Source organism: Taeniopygia guttata, chromosome 36, assembly GCF_048771995.1.
Source record: "Taeniopygia guttata chromosome 36, bTaeGut7.mat, whole genome shotgun sequence".
Taxonomy (NCBI): Eukaryota; Metazoa; Chordata; class Aves; order Passeriformes; family Estrildidae; genus Taeniopygia; species Taeniopygia guttata.
Window position 1 is genome coordinate 267,447 of NC_133061.1, and position 18,316 is coordinate 285,762.

At 43.4% G+C, this 18,316-nt stretch overlaps 1 protein-coding gene across 3 annotated transcripts; it reads right to left on the minus strand.

Annotated features, from left to right (window-relative positions):
- Positions 1-786: 786 nt before the first annotated feature.
- On the minus strand, positions 787-17,660 carry METTL3 (methyltransferase 3, N6-adenosine-methyltransferase complex catalytic subunit). 3 transcript variants are annotated; one of them, XM_041712910.2, is made up of 11 exons: positions 17,478-17,660; positions 16,250-16,521; positions 14,915-15,241; positions 12,641-12,816; positions 11,413-11,641; positions 9,313-9,500; positions 6,962-7,000; positions 6,725-6,833; positions 4,274-4,339; positions 1,686-1,798; positions 787-960 (listed from the first exon to the last, which is right to left on the minus strand). In XM_041712910.2, exons 1-11 carry the CDS (start codon positions 17,578-17,580, stop codon positions 849-851), a joined length of 1,734 nt encoding a protein of 577 aa, XP_041568844.2. In that variant the 5' UTR covers positions 17,581-17,660; the 3' UTR covers positions 787-848. The 3 variants fall into 3 exon arrangements, with proteins under 3 accessions (XP_041568844.2, XP_041568845.2, XP_072777466.1); XM_041712911.2 differs by having other exon boundaries at positions 11,561-11,641; positions 17,478-17,616; XM_072921365.1 differs by lacking the exons at positions 6,725-6,833; positions 6,962-7,000 and having other exon boundaries at positions 17,478-17,616.
- Between the last annotated feature and the right edge of the window lie 656 nt (positions 17,661-18,316).

Sequence of the window (18,316 nt, forward strand, 5' to 3'; positions counted from 1 at the left end):
CAAAAAATGGCTAAAAAAAACCAAATAAAACCCCGAAAAATCCCAAATAAAACCCAAATAAAACCCAAATAAATCCCAAATAAAACCCTGAATAAGACCCAAAAAAAACCCCAAAAAATTGAAAAAAAAACCCAAAAAATGGTTAAAAAAACCAAATAAAACCTGAAAAAATCCCAACTAAAACCCCGAATAAAACCGAAATAAATCCCAAATAAAACCCCGAATAAGACCCCAAAAAAAAACCCAAAAAAATGAAAAAAAACCCCAAAAAATAGCTAAAAAACCCAAATAAAACCCAAAAAAATCCCAACTAAAACCCCAAATAAGACCCAAAAAAAACCCAAAAAAAGAAAAAAAAACCACCACCAAAAAATGGCTAAAAAAACCCAAATAAAACCCAAAAATCCCCAAAAAATCCCAAATAAATCCCAAATAAAACACCAAATAAAACCCGAAAAATATCCCAACTAAAACCCAGAATAAGACCCAAAAAAAAACCCAAAAAATGAAAAAAAAAAAAGGGTAAAAAACCCAAATTAAACCCCAAATAAAACCCAAAAAAATCCCAAATGAAACCCAAATAAAACCCCAAAAAAACCCAATTAAAACCCAGAATAAGACCCCAAAAAAACCCAACAAAAAATGGCTAAAAAAACCAAATAAAACCCAAATAAAACCCCGAATAAGACCCAAAATAAAGAAAAAAAAACCCAAAAAATTGCTAAAAAACCCAAATAAAACCCGAAAAAATCCCAACTAAAACCCCGAATAAGACCCAAAATAAAACCCAAATAAAATTTAAAAAAAAAGAGCTAAAAAAGCCCAAAAAAGGCCCAAATTGTCCACGCTCAGAGGTTCTTGGGCTTGGCGATGACGCCGTCGGGGTAGTGCTGCTTGAACCGCGCCACCACGTCGGGGTCCAGCAGGTGGATCCCGTCCAGCTGGTTCCCCAGCGTGATCCTGGAAAAAAAACCAAAATTAATCAAATTTCAGTCCCAAAAAATCCAAATTCGGTCATCAAAAAAAAAACCAAAAAAAAATCCAAAAAAAACCAAAAAAAATCCCAAAAAAACCCCCAAAAAAAGCCAAAAACCAGCAAATTTCAGTCCCAAAAAAAACAAAACATCTAAATTCAGACACTTAAAAAAATCCCTAAAAAAATAATCCAAAACCCCCAAATTTCAGTCCCAAAAAACCAAAAAAATCTAAATTCAGACACTTAAAAAAATCCCTAAAAAAATAATCCAAAAACCCCAAATTTCAGTCCCAAAAAATCCAAATTCAGTCACTAAAAAAAAACCCTAAAAAAAACCCCAAAAAATCACCAAAAAAACCCCCAAATTTCAGTCCCAAAAAATCCAAATTCAGACACTAAAATAAATCCCTAAAAAATTCCCAAAAAAAACCCCAAAAATCCCATTTAAACCCCTGAAACCCCCCCCAAAAAATCTCCAAAAAAAAATCCCATTTAAACCCCTAAAAACATCCCCTTTAAATTCCCCAAAATCCCTGTTAAAATAAAAAAAAAAATCCCCTTTAAAATCCCGCAAAAATTAAAAAAAAACTCATTTAAATCCCAAAAAAAACCCCAAAAATCCCATTTAAATCTCAAAAAAAATCCCATTTAAACCCCCCAAAAAAATGCAAAAAACACCCCAAAAATCCCCTTTTAACCCCCGATTTACCAGTTGGGCTGAACATTGTGGGGACGGCCGAAAAGTTCGATTTTCCGCGTGCCCGGCGACAGCCGCTCGATCATCCCGTAAATCTCGTCGGGTTTGTGGCTGGTGGAGCGCACCTGCAAAAAAGGCAAAAAAAAAAGGAATTTTTACTCTTTCCGCCCTTTTTTTGCCCTTTTTTTGCTTTTTTTTGCTCTTTTTTTCCTTCATTTTTCCCATTTTCTGAGGGGGTTTTTGGTTTCCCGCCATTTTCTGAGGGGATTTCGTTTTCCCGCCTTTTTTCCTGAGGTAATTTCCTCATTTTTCACCATTTTATGAGGTAATTTCCTCATTTTTCACCATTTTCTGAGGAGATTTCCCTTTCCCGCCTTTTTTCTGAGGTAATTTCCTCATTTTTTACCATTTTCTGATGTACTTTCCTCATTTTTCACCATTTTTCTGAGGTAATTTCCTCATTTTTCCAATTTTCTGAAGGGGGTTTTTGGTTTCCCGCCATTTTCTGAGGGGATTTCGTTTTCCCGCCTTTTTTTCTGAGGTAATTTCTTCACTTTTCACCATTTAATGAGGGAATTTATTCATTTTTCAACATTTTATGAGGTATTTTCCTCGTTTTTCATGATTTTCTGAGGTAATTTCCTCATTTTTCACCATTTTTCTGGATAATTTCCTCATTTTTCCCATTTTCTGAGGGGGTTTTTGGTTTCCCGCCATTTTCTGAGGGGATTTCGTTTTCCCGCCTTTTTTTCTGAGGTAATTTCCTCACTTTTCACCATTTTATGAGGGAATTTAATCATTTTTCACCATTTTCTGAGGTATTTTCCTCATTTTTCATGATTTTCTGATGTATTTTCCTCATTTTTCTGAGGTAATTCCCTCATTTTTCCCATTTTCTGAGGGGGTTTTTGGTTTCCCGCCATTTTCTGAGGGGATTTCGTTTTCCCGCCTTTTTTCCTGAGGTAATTTCCTCACTTTTCACCATTTTATGAGGTAATTTCATCATTTTTCACCATTTTCTGAGGTATTTTCCTCATTTTTCATGATTTTCTGAGGTAATTTCCTCATTTTTCACCATTTTTCTGAGGTAATTTCCTCATTTTTCCCATTTTCTGAGGGGGTTTTTGGTTTCCCGCCATTTTCTGAGGGGATTTCATTTTCCCGCCTTTTTTCCTGAGGTAATTTCCTCACTTTTCATGATTTTCTGAGGTAATTTCCTAATTTTTAACCATTTTCTGAGGTAATTTCCTCATTTTTCTCCTTTACCTGACATAATTCCTTCACTTTTCCCCATTTCCTGAGGTATTTCCCTAATTTTTCTCATTTTTCTGAGGTAATTTCCTCATTTTTCCCATTTTCTGAGGGGGTTTTTGGTTTCCCGCCATTTTCTGAGGGGATTTCGTTTTCCCGCCTTTTTTTCTGAGGTAATTTCCTCACTTTTCACCATTTAATGAGGGAATTTCATCATTTTTCACCATTTTATGAGGTATTTTCCTCATTTTTCATGATTTTCTGAGGTAATTTCCTCATTTTTCATGATTTTCTGAGGTAATTTCCTCATTTTTCCCATTTTCTGAGGGGGTTTTTGGTTTCCCGCCGTTTTCTGAGGGAATTTCGTTTTCCCGCCTTTTTTCGTAAGGTAATTTCCTCACTTTGCACCATTTAATGAGGGAATTTCATCATTTTTCACCATTTTCTGAGGTATTTTCCTCATTTTTCATGATTTTCTGAGGTATTTTCCTCATTTTTCACCATTTTCTGAGGTAATTTCCTCATTTTTCCCAATTTCTGAGGGGGTTTTTGGTTTCCCGCCATTTTCTGAGGGGATTTCGTTTTCCCACCTTTTTTTCTGAGGTATTTTCCACACTTTTCATGATTTTCTGAGGTAATTTCCTCATTTTTCACCATTTTATGAGGTATTTTCCTCACTTTTCACCATTTCCTGAGGTATTTCCCTAATTTTCCTCATTTTTCTGAGGTAATTTCCTCATTTTTCCCGTTTTCTGAGGGGGTTTTTGGTTTCCCGCCATTTTCTGAGGGGATTTCGTTTTCCCGCCTTTTTTCCTGAGGCAATTTCCTCACTTTTCACCATTCTATGAGACAATTTCCTAATTTTTCACCATTTTATGAGGGGATTCCCCTTCCCCGCCTTTTTTCTGAGGTAATTTCTTAATTTTTCACCATTTTCTGATGTATTTTCCTCATTTTTCACCATTTTCTGAGGTAATTTCCTCATTTTTCCCATTTTCTGAGGGGGTTTTTGGTTTCCCGCCATTTTCTGAGGGGATTTCGTTTTCCCGCCTTTATTTCTGAGGTAATTTCTTCACTTTTCATGATTTTCTGAGGTATTTTCCTAATTTTTAACCATTTTATGAGGTAATTTTGCGTTTAAATCCTGAGGATTTTGGGGTTTAACCCACAGATTTTGGGGTTTAAACCCCCGGATTTTGGGGTCAAACCCACATTTTTTCTCTTTTAACCCCCATATTTTAGGGTTTAACCTCCCGATTTTGGGTTAAATTTCCCAAAATCCAGGGAATAAATGTGGGAATTTCGGGGTGGGGTTTTTGGGGTGAAATCCCGCGGATTTGGGGTCTCACCTCGGCCACGATGACGTCACAATCCAGGCCCCGGTTGAAGCCTTGGGGGTTCCCCTTCACCCCCACCTGCGGGAGGGGCAAATTTGGGGGGTCCCGAAACCCCAAAACTCCAAAATCTGCCCCAAAATACCCCAAACCCCTAAATCTGTCCCAAAACACCCAAAATCCACCCCAAAATCCCCTAAATATGTCCCAAAACCCCAAAATCTGCCCCCTAACACTCCAAATCCCCTAAAACCATCCCAAAATCTGCCCCAAAATACCCCAAACCCCCTAAATCTGTCCCAAAACACCCAAAATCCTCAAAATTTGCCCCAAAATACCCCAAACCATTAAATCTGTCCCAAAAAACCCAAAATCCACCCCAAAATCCCCTAAATCTGCCCCAAACCCCCAAAATCTGCCCCCAAACACCCAAAATATGTCCCAAAACCCCCGAAATTCTCAGCGAGACTCCCAAAATCCCCTAAAATTGCCCCAAAAACCCCAAAATCCCATAAAACGACACCAAAACACCCCAAAATCCACCCAGAACTGCCCCAAAATACCCCAAAAATGCCCTAAAACCACCGAGGCCCCCAAAATTCCCGAAATCTGCCCCAAAACCCCCAATATCCACTCAGCAACTCCCAAAATCCCCAAAACCCCCAAAATCCCCTAAATCCACCCCAAAACCTCCCAAATTGTCACCGAGAGCCCCAAAATCCCCAAAAATCTGCTCAAATTCCCCAAAATCCCCCAAAATCTGCCCCAAAATCCACCCAGAAACCCCCAAAATCCCCGGGGGTTTGGGGTCAGTTTTGGGGTGAATATTTGGGATTTTTGGGGTGAATATTTGGGATTTTGGGGCGGATATTTGGGATTTTTGGGGTGAATATTTGGGATTTTTGGGGTGAATATTTGGGATTTTTGAGGTGAATATTTGGGATTTTTGGTTGTCAATATTTGGGATTTTTGGGGTTGATATTTGGGGTGAATATTTGGGATTTTTGGGGCGAATATTTGGGATTTTTGGTTGTCAATATTTGGAATTTTTGGGGTGAATATTTAAGACTTTTTAGGTGAATGTTTGGGATTTTTGAGGCAAATATTTGGCATTTTTGGAGCGAATATTTGGGAATTTTTTGGGCTGGATATTTGGAATTTTTGGGGTGAATATTTAAGACTTTTTAGGTGAATATTTGGCATTTTTGGGGCGAATATTTGAGATTTTTGGTTGTCAATATTTGGGATTTTTTGGGGAAGATATTTGGGATTTTTTTAGGTGAATATTTGGGGATTTTTCGGGTGAATATTTGGGGATTTTTGGGGTGAATATTTGAGATTTTTGGGGTGAATATTTGGCATTTTTGGGTTGAATATTTAAGATTTTTTAGGTGAATATTTGGGATTTTTGGGGCGGATATTTGGGATTTTTGAGGTGAATATTTTGGGATTTTTGGTTGTCAATATTTGGGATTTTTGAGGCGAATATTTGGGATTTTTGGTTGTCAATATTTGGGATTTTTGGGGTGAATTTTTGGGATTTTTGGGGCGGATATTTGGGACTTTTGGTTGTCAATATTTGGGATTTTTGGGGTGAATTTTTGGGATTTTTTGAAGTCGATATTTGGGATTTTTGGGGTGAATATTTAAGATTTTTTAGGTGAATATTTAAGACTTTTTAGGTGAGTATTTGGGATTGTTGAGGAGAATATTTGGGATTTTTGAGGAGAATATTTGGGAATTTTGGTTGTCAATATTTGGGATTTTTGGGGTGAATATTTGGGATTTTTTGAGGCGGATATTTGGGATTTTTGGGGTGAATATTTAAGACTTTTTAGACGAATATTTGGCATTTTTGGGGCGAATATTTGAGATTTTTGGTTGTCAATATTTGGGATTTTTGAGGCGAATATTTGGGATTTTTGGTTGTCAATATTTGGGATTTTTGGGGTGAATTTTTGGGATTTTTGGGGCGGATATTTGGGACTTTTGGTTGTCAATATTTGGGATTTTTGGGGTGAATTTTTGGGATTTTTTGAAGTCGATATTTGGGATTTTTGGGGTGAATATTTAAGATTTTTTAGGTGAATATTTAAGACTTTTTAGGTGAGTATTTGGGATTGTTGAGGAGAATATTTGGGATTTTTGAGGAGAATATTTGGGAATTTTGGTTGTCAATATTTGGGATTTTTGGGGTGAATATTTGGGATTTTTTGAGGCGGATATTTGGGATTTTTGGGGTGAATATTTAAGACTTTTTAGACGAATATTTGGCATTTTTGGGGCGAATATTTGAGATTTTTGGTTGTCAATATTTGGGATTTTTTGGGGTCAATATTTAAGACTTTTTAGGTGAATATTTGAGATTTTTGAGGCGAATATTTGGGAATTTTTTGGGGTGAATATTTAAGACTTTTTAGGTGAATATTTGAGGATTTTTGGGGTGAATTTTGGGGATTTTGGTACCAGGCAATGCTCCTTGCCGTGGTTCAGCCAATGCCCCGTCCGGCCCGTGCGGATGATTCGCTGCAGCTGATTCGTCTTCACCCAAATTATTTCATCCACGCGCTCGTACCTGCCCCAAATTTGGGAATTTTTGGGTTTTTTTGGGTTTTTTAAATTTTTGGGTTTTTTTGTGGGTTTTTTTTGGGGTTTTTTTGGGGTTTTTTTGGGGGTATTTTTAATTAAAAATTAAAATCTCACCCCCAGAGGTTGAGGCACTCGCGGCCCAGCTCCATGGCCCTGGAATGGGGGGAAAAAATGGGATTTTGGGGGAGGAAAAATTGGGATTTTGGGGTGAAAATTGGGATTTTTGGGGGAAATTTAAATTTTGGGGGAAAAATTGGGATTTTTTGGGGGAAATTTAAATTTTGGGGGAAAAACGGGGTTTTGGGGTGAAAATTGGGATTTGAGAGGGAAAATTTGGGATTTTGGGGGGAAAATTGGGGGTTGTGGACGGGAAATTGGGATTTTTGGGGTGAAAATTGGGATTTTGGGGAAGAAAACGGAAATTTTGGGGAAGATTTGAAATTTGAGAGGGAAAATTGGGGTTTTGGGAGGAAAAAATTGGGGTTTTGGTGGAAAATTAGGATTTGGGGGGGGAATGGAGTTTGGGGTAGAAAATTGTGATTTTTGAGAGAAAAATATGGTTTTTGGGGGAAAAATCGGGATCTTGAGGGAGAAAATTGGGATTTTTGAGGCAAGTTTAAATTTTGGGGGGAAAATCAAGGTTTTGGGGTGAAAATTGGGATTTGAGAGGGAAAATTTGGGGTTTTGGGGGGGAAATTGGGATTTGTGGACGGGAAATTTGGATTTTTGGGGTGAAAATTGGGATTTTGGGGAAGAAAACGGAAATTTTGGGAAAGAATTGAAATTTGAGAGGGAAAATTGGGGTTTTGGTGGAAAATTGGGATTTTGGGATGTGAAATTGGGATTTTGAGGGAAAATTGGGGTTTTAGGGGGAAAATTTGGGGTTTGAGGGAAAAGATTGGGATTTGAGGGGGAAAATGGGATTTTGGGGGAAAATTGGGATTTTGATGAAGGAAATTGAGAGTTTTGTAGAGAAAATTGGGATATTTTGGGGGAAATTTTGGGATTTTTGGGGAAAAGATTGGGATTTTGGGGAAAATTGGGGTTTTGGGGGGAAAAATTGGGGTTTTGGGGGGAAAATTGGGATTTCGGTGAAGGAAATTGAGATTTTTGTAGAGCAAATTGGGATTTTTTGGGGAAAATTTTGGGATTTTTGGGGAAAAGATTGGGATTTTTCAGGAGGAAAAGGGTTTGGGGAAGGAAAACTGGGATTTTCATGAGGAGAAATTGGGATTTTGGGTGAAAAGATTGGGATTTTGGGGAAAAATTGGGGTTTTGAGGGAAAAAATTGGGATTTTGGGGAAAAATTGGGATTTTGGGCAGGGAAATTGGGATTTTGGGGGGGGAAATTGGGATTTTGGGTCTGCAATAAATCCCCACAGTTTGGAGGCGAATCTTGGGGTTTTTGAGGTGAATCTTGGGGTTTTTGGGATCGTTACGGATTCGGGGTAAATCCCGGGGGTTTTGGTCAAAAATCTCGTGATTTTTGGGGCGAATCTCGTGGTTTTTGGGTTCCTTATGGGTTTGGGGTTAATCCCCAGAGATTTGAGGTGAATCTTGGAGTTTTGAGGTGAATATTGGGGTTTTTGAGGTGAATATTGGGGTTTTTGAGGTGATTATTGGGGTTTTTGGGATCGCTACGGATTCGGGGTAAATCCTGGGGGTTTTGGTCAAAAATTTCGTGATTTTTGGGGTGAATCTTGTGGTTTTAGGGATCCTTATGGGTTTGGGGTAAATCCCCACAGATTTGAGGAGAATCTTGGGGTTTTTGAGGCGAATATTGGGGTTTTGGGGTGAATATTGGGGTTTTTGGGATCGCTACGGATTCGGGTTAAATCCCAGGGATTTTGGTCACAAATCTCGTGATTTTTGGGGCAAATCTCGTGGGTTTTGGGGTTTCTACAGGTTTGGGGTAAATCCCCACAGATTTGAGGTGAATCTTGGGGTTTTTGAGGTGAATATTGGGGTTTTTGAGGTGAATATTGGGGTTTTTGGGATCGCTACGGATTTGGGGTAAATCCCGGGGGTTTCGGGCGCGAATCTAGTGATTTTTGGGGTGAATCTCGTGGTTTTTGGGGTCTCTTCAGGTTTGGGGTAAATCCTCACAGATTTGAGGTGAATCTTGGAGTTTTTGAGGTAAATATTGGGGTTTTTGAGGTGAATATTGGGGGTTTTGAGGTGAATATTGGGGTTTTTGGGATCGCTATGGATTCGGGGTAAATCCCAGGGGTTTTGGTCAAAAATCTCGTGATTTTTGGGGCAAATCTCGTGGGTTTTGGGGTTTCTACAGGTTTGGGGTAAATCCCCACAGATTTGAGGTGAATCCTCAAGGTTTGGGCGTGAATTCTCAGGGTTTTTGGGGTGAATATCAGCATTTTTGGTATCGCTACAGATTTGGGTTAAATCCTGGGGGTTTTGGTCACAAATCTCGTGATTTTTGGGGTGAATCCGGGGGTTTTTGGGACCTGCCGGTGACCCAGAGGAAGAGGAACCCCTCGTCCTGCAGCACGGGGATGTTGAGGCGCCGCATCTCGTCGTCCGTCAGCGTCCCGTAGGGCAGCTCCATGTGGATGTCCCAGGGCGGGTCCGCCATCACCACGGCGAATTTTCCCAGGATGGACACGTCCAGGTAGCGGATGTCGCAGCAGATCCACTGAAAAAACGGGGAAAAAACGAGCAAAAACGGTTAAAATATCGAAAAACAGCTAAAAACGGCGAAAAACGGCGAAAAACGGCAAAAAACGCCTAAAAAGAGAAAGAAATAGATCAGTAATGGCATCTCAGGAGGTTGTCCTGGAGGGATGTGTCCAAGGAGTGGATGTCGCAGCAGATCCACTGAAAAAACGGGGAAAAAATGAGAAAAAATGGGAAAAATATCGAAAAATGACGAAAAACGGCAAAAAACGGCGATAAACGGCAAAAAACACCTAAAAAGGGAAGGAATTGGGTCAGTAATGGTGTCTCAGGTGCTTCCCCAGGATGGACACGTCCAGGTAGCGGATGTCGCAGCAGATCCACTGAAAAAATGGGGAAAAAATGAGAAAAAATGGGAAAAATATTGAAAAACGGCAAAAAATGGCGAAAAATGGCGAAAAACGGCAAAAAACACCTAAAAAGGGAAGGGATTGGGTCAGCAATGGTGTCTCAGGAAGTTGTCCTGCAGGGATGTGTCCAAGGAGTGGATGTCGCAGCAGATCCACTGAAAAAACGGGGAAAAAACGAGGAAAAACGGTTAAAATATCAAAAAATGACGAAAAACGGCGAAAAACTGAAAAAAACACCTAAAAAGGGAAGGAATTGGGTCAGCAATGGTGTCTCAGGAAGTTGTCCTGGAGGGATGTGTCCAAGGAGTGGATGTCGCAGCAGATCCACTGAAAAAACGGGGAAAAAACAAGCAAAAACGGTTAAAATATCAAAAAATGGCTAAAAACGGCAAAAAACGGCAAAAAACGCCTAAAAAGGGAAGGAATTTGGTCAGTAATGGCGTCTCAGGAACTTGCCCAGGATGGAGACATCCAGGTAGCGGATGTCGCAGCAGATCCACTGAAAAAACGGGGAAAAAACGAGGAAAAACGGTTAAAATATCGAAAAATGGTGAAAAACGGCAAAAAACGGCAAAAAACACCTAAAAATGGAAGGAATTGGGCCACTAATGGTGTCTCAGTCATTGTTAATATAGAGAAAAAAAATCACCATTAATATTTAAAAAATCGCATTTAATATTTAAAAAACCCCATTAATAGAATAAAAAATCTCCATTATAAGAATAAAAAATCATGATTAATACAGTTTAAAAATCCCCATTAATAGAATAAAAATTACCATTACTATTAAAAAAATCACATTTAATATTAAAAAACACCATTAATATTAAAAACCCCACCATTAATATGAAAAAATCACCATTAATATTTAAAAACCACCAATAATACTAAAAAATCACCATTAATATTTACAAAAACACCATTAATATAAAAAAAAAACTCATTTAGTATTAAAAAGCCACCATTAATATTAAAAAATCACTATTAATATTAAAAAAATCGCATTTAATATAAAAAATCACCATTAATATTAAAAAAACACCATTAATTTTTAAAAAAACACCATTAATACTAAAAAACCACCATTAATATGAAAAAACAGCCATTAATATTAATAAAATTCCCACTTAATATTAAAAAATCACCAATAATATTAAAACCCACCATTAATATTAAAAAAACACCATTAATATTTTAAAAACCACCATTAATATAAAAAAACCACTATTTTATATTAAAAAATCACCATTAATATAAAATAATCACATTTAATATTAAAAAAATCCCATTTAATACCAAAAAACCACCGTTAATATTAAAAAAAAACCATTAATTTTTTTTAAAACCACCATTAATATTAAAAAACCACCATTAATATTAAAAAAATCCCATTTAATATTAAAAAAACCACTATTAATATAAAAAAATCCCCATTAATATTTAAAAACCCACCACTAACCCCACAAAACCCCCGTTTATTACCATTATTATCATTATTAATATTATATTTTACATTCCCACCTGTGGCGGGAAGAGGCGGTCGGCGCCGGCGTCGGGCGGGGCGCCGCGGGGCGGGGCGGGGGGCGTGGCCGCGGGTGGGCGTGGCCGCGGGGGGGCGGGGCCGCGGGGGGGCGTGGCCGCGCAGGTGTCGATCTCGTAGTGGACGTACTTGCAGGTGTCCATGTGGAAACAGGTGTTGAGGAAGGAACAGTCGCCCAGGGACTCGTCCGTGTGCTTGTTGATGATGCGGCTGTGAGGGGAGATTTGGGGTGAAAAACGGGGGTTTTGGGTTTGGGAGATTTGGGGTGAAAAATGGGGGTTTTGGGGTTGGGAGATTTGGGGTGAAAAATGGGGGTTTTGGGTTTGGGAAATTTGGGGTGAAAAATGGGGGTTTGGGAAAATCGGGGCTGGGGGGGAATATTTATCCCGAAAATCGTAAATGTTTACCCTGAAAATGTCAAATATTTGCCTCAAAAATTCCAAATATTCATCCCGATAATACCAAATAATCACCCCAAAAATACGAAATATCGACTTAAAAAATCCCCAAATATTCACCCTAAAAATGCGAAATATTCGCCGCAAAAATGCAAAATATTCACCGAAAAAATCTCAAATATCCAGCCCAAAAATCCAAAATATTCACTCCGAAAATCACAAATATTCACCCTAAAAATGCCAAATATTCGCCGCAAAAATGCCAAATATTCGCCTCAAAAAATTCCAAATATTCACCTAAAAAATCTTAAATATCCAGCCCAAAAATCCAAAATATTCACCCCGAAAATCACAATTATTCACCCTAAAAATCCCAAATATTGACTTCAAAAATGCCAAATATTCACCCTAAAAATGCCAAATATTCGCCTCAAAAATGCCAAATAGTCACCGAAAAAATCTTAAATATTCACCTCCAAAATACTAAATATTCACCCCTAAAATCCCAATTATTGACAACCAAAAATCCCAAATATCCACCCGAAAAATACTAAATATTCACCCCAAAAATCCTAATTATTGACAACCAAAAACCCCAAATATTCACCCCAAAAATCCAAAATATTCACCTCAAAACCCCAATTATTAACCCCAAAAATCCCAAATATTCACCTCAAACCCCCAAATAAACCCTAAATTATCCCAAATACACCCCAAATATCCCCCAAACCTCCCCGATAATCACCCCAAAACCCCAAATAATCGCCCCAAAAATTGGAATTAACCCCCAAAATATGTAAATTTTGCGTACCGGAAGTGCAGGCGGCGGCAGGGCCGCTCCCCGCCCGAGGCCTTGACGCACTCCTCGGTGGTGCCGTGGTCGCAGAACTCCTGCACCTGCGCGCGGCCCCGCGACCGGAACTTCTCCACGATGGACTGCTCCTTGGCCGTCGTGGTGTTCAGCAGCTCCAGGATCTCCTGGCTCACCTGTTGGACACGCCCACCGGCGTTAAACCACGCCCATTTTCATTTAAACCACGCCCACTTCACTTAAACCCCACCCATTTGTCGTTAAACCCCGCCCATTACCGCCAAGATTCTGCCTACCTGCCGTTCTTAGGCTCCTCCCACTTTAATTAAGCCCCACCCATCATTTATAAGCTCCACCCACCTCATTAAACCCCACCCAAAACCATCAAGCCACTCCCATCCTGTTAAGCCCCGCCCACCTGAATTAAACCCCACCCACCTCCTTTAAACCCCGCCCATTACCGCCAGGATTTTACGTACCTGCTGTTTTTAGGCTCCACCCACTTTTCTTAAGCCCCACCCACCACTTTAAACTCCGCCCACTGTTATTAAACCACACCCACCTCCTTAAGCTCCGCCCATCATCATTAAGCCCCGCCCATTACCGCCAGGCTCTTCACTTCCAGTTTTTGTTAGGCCCCACCCACTTTTATTTAAGCTCCAACCACCATTTTTAGGCCACACCCACCTCATTAGACCACACCTAGTATTGTTAAGCCACACCCATTTCCTTAAGCCCCACCCACATCACTTAAACCCGGCCCATTACCGCCAGACTTCATCCTACCTGCCACTTTTAGGCTCCACCCACTTTTATTAAGTCCCACCCAGCTCATTAAGCCCCACCCACCTCATTAGACCACGCCCACTATTATTAAGTAACACCCATTTCCTTAAGCTCCGCCCATTATCATTAAGCCCCGCCCATTACCGCCAGACTTCATCTTACGTTGTTCTTAGGCCCCACCCACTTTTATTTAAGCCCCACCCACCTCATTAAACCCCGCCCATTATTATTAAGCCACACCCACCTCATTAAGCCCCATCCATATCGCTTAAGCCCCGCCCATTACCGCCAGGATTTTACCTACCTGCCGTAGGTAGGTAATTTCAAGATGGCCGCCATCTTAAAACTCCGCCGTCTAAAAGGCGGCCATCTTGAAATGTCGCCATTTTGAAATTCCGCTATCTTGACATTTCACCATTTTGAAATTCCGCCATTTTGAAACTCCTCCATCTTAAAACTCCGCCATCTTAAAATCCTGCCATATTGAAACTCTGCCATCTTGAAACTCTGCCATTTTGGATTGCCACCATCTAAAAAACCCACCATATTGAAATTCCTCCATCTTAAAACTCCGCCTTTTTCTAACACCACCATCTTGAAACCCCGCCATATTGAAACTTTGCCATCTTAAAACTCTGCCATTTTGAAATGCCTCCATTTTGAACGTCACCATCCTAAAACTCCTTCCTGAAATGCCACCATCTTGAAAACCCCACCATTTTGAAACCCCACATGTTAAAACCCCGCCATATTGAAACCCCGCCATATTGAAATTCCGCCATCTTAAAATGTCACCATCTCTAAAATTCTCCCATCTTAAAACCCCGCCATTTTGAAACTCCGCCATTTTGAATCTCCGCCATTTTGAAAGTCCGCCATCTTAAAACCCCACCATCTTAAAACCCAGCCATTTTGAAATGCTGCCATCTTAAAATCCTGCCATTTTGAAACTCCGCCATCTTGAAATGCCACCATTTTGAAACTTCACCATCTTGAAAGTCCGCCATCTTAAAACGTCGCCATTTTGAAACTCCATCTCAAAACCCCGCCATTTTGAAACCCTGCCACCTTGAAATGCCACCATCTTACAACTTCGCCATCTTAAAACCCCGCCATTTTGCAACTCCGCCATCTTAAAACTCCATCCCAAAACCCCGCCATTTTGAAATACCACCATCTTAAAATCCTGCTATCTTAAAACTCCGCCATCTTAAAACCCCGCCATTTTGAAAGTCCGCCATCTCAAAACTCCATCTCAAAACTCCGCCATTTTTCAACTCCGCCATCTTAAAACCCCGCCATTTTGAAACCCCGCCATATTGAAACTCCTCCATCTTAAAATGTCACCATCTCTAAAACTCCGCCATCTTGAAACTCCTCCATTTTGAAATGGTGCCATCTTGAAAAATCCACCATCTTAAAACCCAGCCATCCTAAAACCCCGCCATTTTGAAACCCCGCCATCTTGAACCCCCCCAATCCTCCCACCTTCTTGCTCTGCTGCTCCTTGGTGGACTGCTGACTCAGCAGGCTCTCGATCTCCAGATCCACGTCCGACGCCGCCGACGCCGCCGTCCTCCGGCACCGCTTGGCCGCCTCCTTCCCTTCCCCGGCGCCGCCGGCAACCGGTTCCGCCTCGCGCCGACGCCCCGATGCCGCCGCCGCCGCCGCCATGGCGGCCAGTTTGGAGTGGTCGGCGCAGGTGACGAGGGCGGGGCCGTCGTGCAGCAGCCCCCGGCGCAGCTCGATGAGTTCCTGCGCCGCGAATTTGTGCAGGAGGCTCTCCACAGCCCGCAGCGTCACCTGAGCGTCGTCCTGGGGGGGGGGAACACAGGTGGGCACACCTGGGCACACCTGGGCACACCTGGGCACACCTGGGGTACACCTGGGTAAGGGGGGGGCACACCTGGGCACACCTGGGGCACACCTGGGCACACCTGGGCACACCTGGGCACACCTGGGCACACCTGGGCACACCTGGGTACACCTGGGTAAGGGTGGGGCACACCTGGGGATAGCTGAGGTGGTGGTGGGTACTGGCTGTGGGTCCAGGTGTGTGCCCAGGTGTGTCCCACACACTCAGGTGTGCCCAGGTGTGCTCAGGTGTGCCCAGGTGTGTCCCCAGCTGTGCCCAGGTGCCCCCAGGTGTGTCCCACATGCTCAGGTGTGTGCCCAGGTGTGCCCAGGTGTGTCCCCAATGCCCAGGTGAGTACCCAGGTGTGCCCAAGTGAGTGTCCAGCTACCTACAGGTTTGCCCAGGTGTTCCCAGGTGTATCTCCCATGCCCGGGTGAGTGCCCAGGTGTGACCAGGTGTATCCAGGTGTACACAGGTGTGTCCCCAATGCCCAGGTGTGTGCCCAGGTGTATCCAGGTGTGCCCAGGTGTATCCCCAATGCCCAGGTGAGTACCCAGGTGTACCCAGGTGTGCCCAGGTGAGTGCCCAGGTATATCCAGGTGTGCCCAGGTGTATCCCCCACACCCAGGTGAGTGCCCAGGTGTGCCCAGCTGTGCCCAGGTGTGCCCAGGTGTGTCCCAGGTGTGCCCAGGTGTGTCTCAGGTGTGTGCCCAGGTGCCCCCAGGTGAGTGCCCAGGTGTGACCAGGTGTGTCCCCAATGCCCAGGTGTGTCCCCAATGCCCAGGTGAGTGCCCAGGTGTGCCCAGGTGTATCCCCAATGCCCAGGTGAGTGCCCAGGTGCCCCCAGGTGTATCTGTATGTACCTCAGGTGTATCTGTGAGTGCCCAGGTGTGTCTGTATCTGTACCCAGGTGTGCCCAGGTGTATCTCAGGTGTGCCCAGGTGCCCCCGGGCACTCCCCACACCTACCCCGGCGATGGCCCCGCGGATGGCGGCGGCGTCGGCGGGCAGGGGCGTGGCCAGGTCGGACAGGTGCAGCAGGAGGCGCCGCTCCAGCGCCGGGTCCGGCTCCGGGGGCTCCCCCGGGACCCCCTCGGGACCCCCGGAGGGGGAGGGGGCGGAGCCGGGGGCGGGGCCGAGCGAGGCCACGCCCCCCTGGGCGGGGCATGGCGGGGCGGGGCCCGAGGGGGCGGGGCTGGAGGTGCGGGGGGGCGTGGCCAGGGAGAGGTCATGGCAGGGGTCTGTGGGGGTAATTAGCATCTAATTAATATGCATGCTTAATTATCTCTGGGGCTTAATTAGCACCTATTCTTAGTTACCCCCAGTTCGAAATTAATTCCTGTTTTTAATTACCCCCCAGTTCTTAATTAACCTCTTAATTACCCCTCATTAACCCCCTAATTAGCCCTCCTTAACCCCCTAATTAGCCCTTATTAACCCCCTAATTAGCCCTCATTAAGCCCCTAATTAGCCCTCATTAAGCCCTTTAATTACCCTTTCCCCTCTCATTAACCCCTAATTCCCCCTCATTAACCCTGTTAATTACCCATTCCCCCCTTATTAACCCCTAATTCCCCCTCATTAAGCCCTTTAATTACCCTTTCCCCTCTCATTAACCCCTAATTCCCCCTCATTAACCCTGTTAATTACCCATTCCCACCTTATTAACCCTTTAATTACCCCCTCATTAACCCTTTCCCCCATCGACCCTTTAATTAACCATCAACCCATCATTAACCCGTTTAATTACCCCATCCCACCCATTAACCTTTAATTAACCCTCATTAACCCCATTAAGTACCCCATCCCCCCTCATTAACCCCTTTAATTACCCCATCCCCCCTCATTAACCCCTTCAATTACCTCTTTCCCCCTAATTACCCCTGTTAATCACCCCTTCCCCCCATTAACCCCTAATTACCCCTCATTAACCCCTTTAATCACTCTTTCCCCCTAATTACCCCTGTTAATCACCCCTTCTCCCCTCATTAACCCCTAATTACCCCTAATTAACCCCATTAATTACCCCATCCCCCCCCTAATTTCCCATTTTCCCCCTCATTAACCCCTTTAATCACTCTTTCCCCCTAATTACCCCTGTTAATCACCCCTTCCCCCCCCAATAACCCCTAATTACCCCTCAATAACCTCATTAATTACCCCCTAACCCCCATGATTAACCCCTTCCTGCCCGCACCGGCGGCTCCCAGCGGGTCCCGCTTCCGGCGGCGCCGCAGCCGCTCCCGCAGCGAGTCCAGCTGCTTCTTGTGCGCCTGGATCGAGCTCCACGTGTCCGACATGGCCCCGCTCGCCACTCCTGTCGCGACAGAGCCGCCGATCGCGACCCGCCCGGACCCCGACAGCGGAACCGGGAGCGGCCGGAAGTAACGGGAAAGGAAACGGGAAGCCGCCGCCGCCATTTTGAGTGTGGGCAAGCCCGTTTGTTTCAATGGGGATTTCTGCCATTTTGAGTGCTGGCACCCGTCGTTATTTCCGTGGAAACTGCCGCCATTTTTAGTATTGGCACCCTCCTTTATTTTAATGGGTACCGCTGCCATTTTGAGTGTGGGCACGCCCGTTTGTTTCAATGGGTACTGCCGCCATTTTAAATTCTGGCACCAGCATTTATTTCCGTAGAGAACGCCGCCATTTTGTTATGGGCATCCGCCTTTATTTTAATGGTGACAGCTGCCATTTTGAGTGATGGCACCCGCCGTTATTTCCGTTGGTGCCCCCGCCATTTTGAGTATGGGCATCCGCCTTTATTTTAATGGGCACCCCCGCCATTTTGAGTGATGGCACCCGCCGTTATTTCCGTTGGTGCCCCCGCCATTTTGAAAGCTGGCAGAACCCGCCCTTCCCTCACGATTTCCACGCAAACCGGCGGCTTTAAAACCACGAAATTGCCGTCCCGCCGCTCCCACGGACACCGCGCCCCTCCCGGCCTTTTAATCCTTTTAATCCAAAAGCGAACGACGGCGGTTTGGAGCCCCGGTGAGGGCACGGTGGCGAGCGCTGCCATTTTGAAGGCGGGCA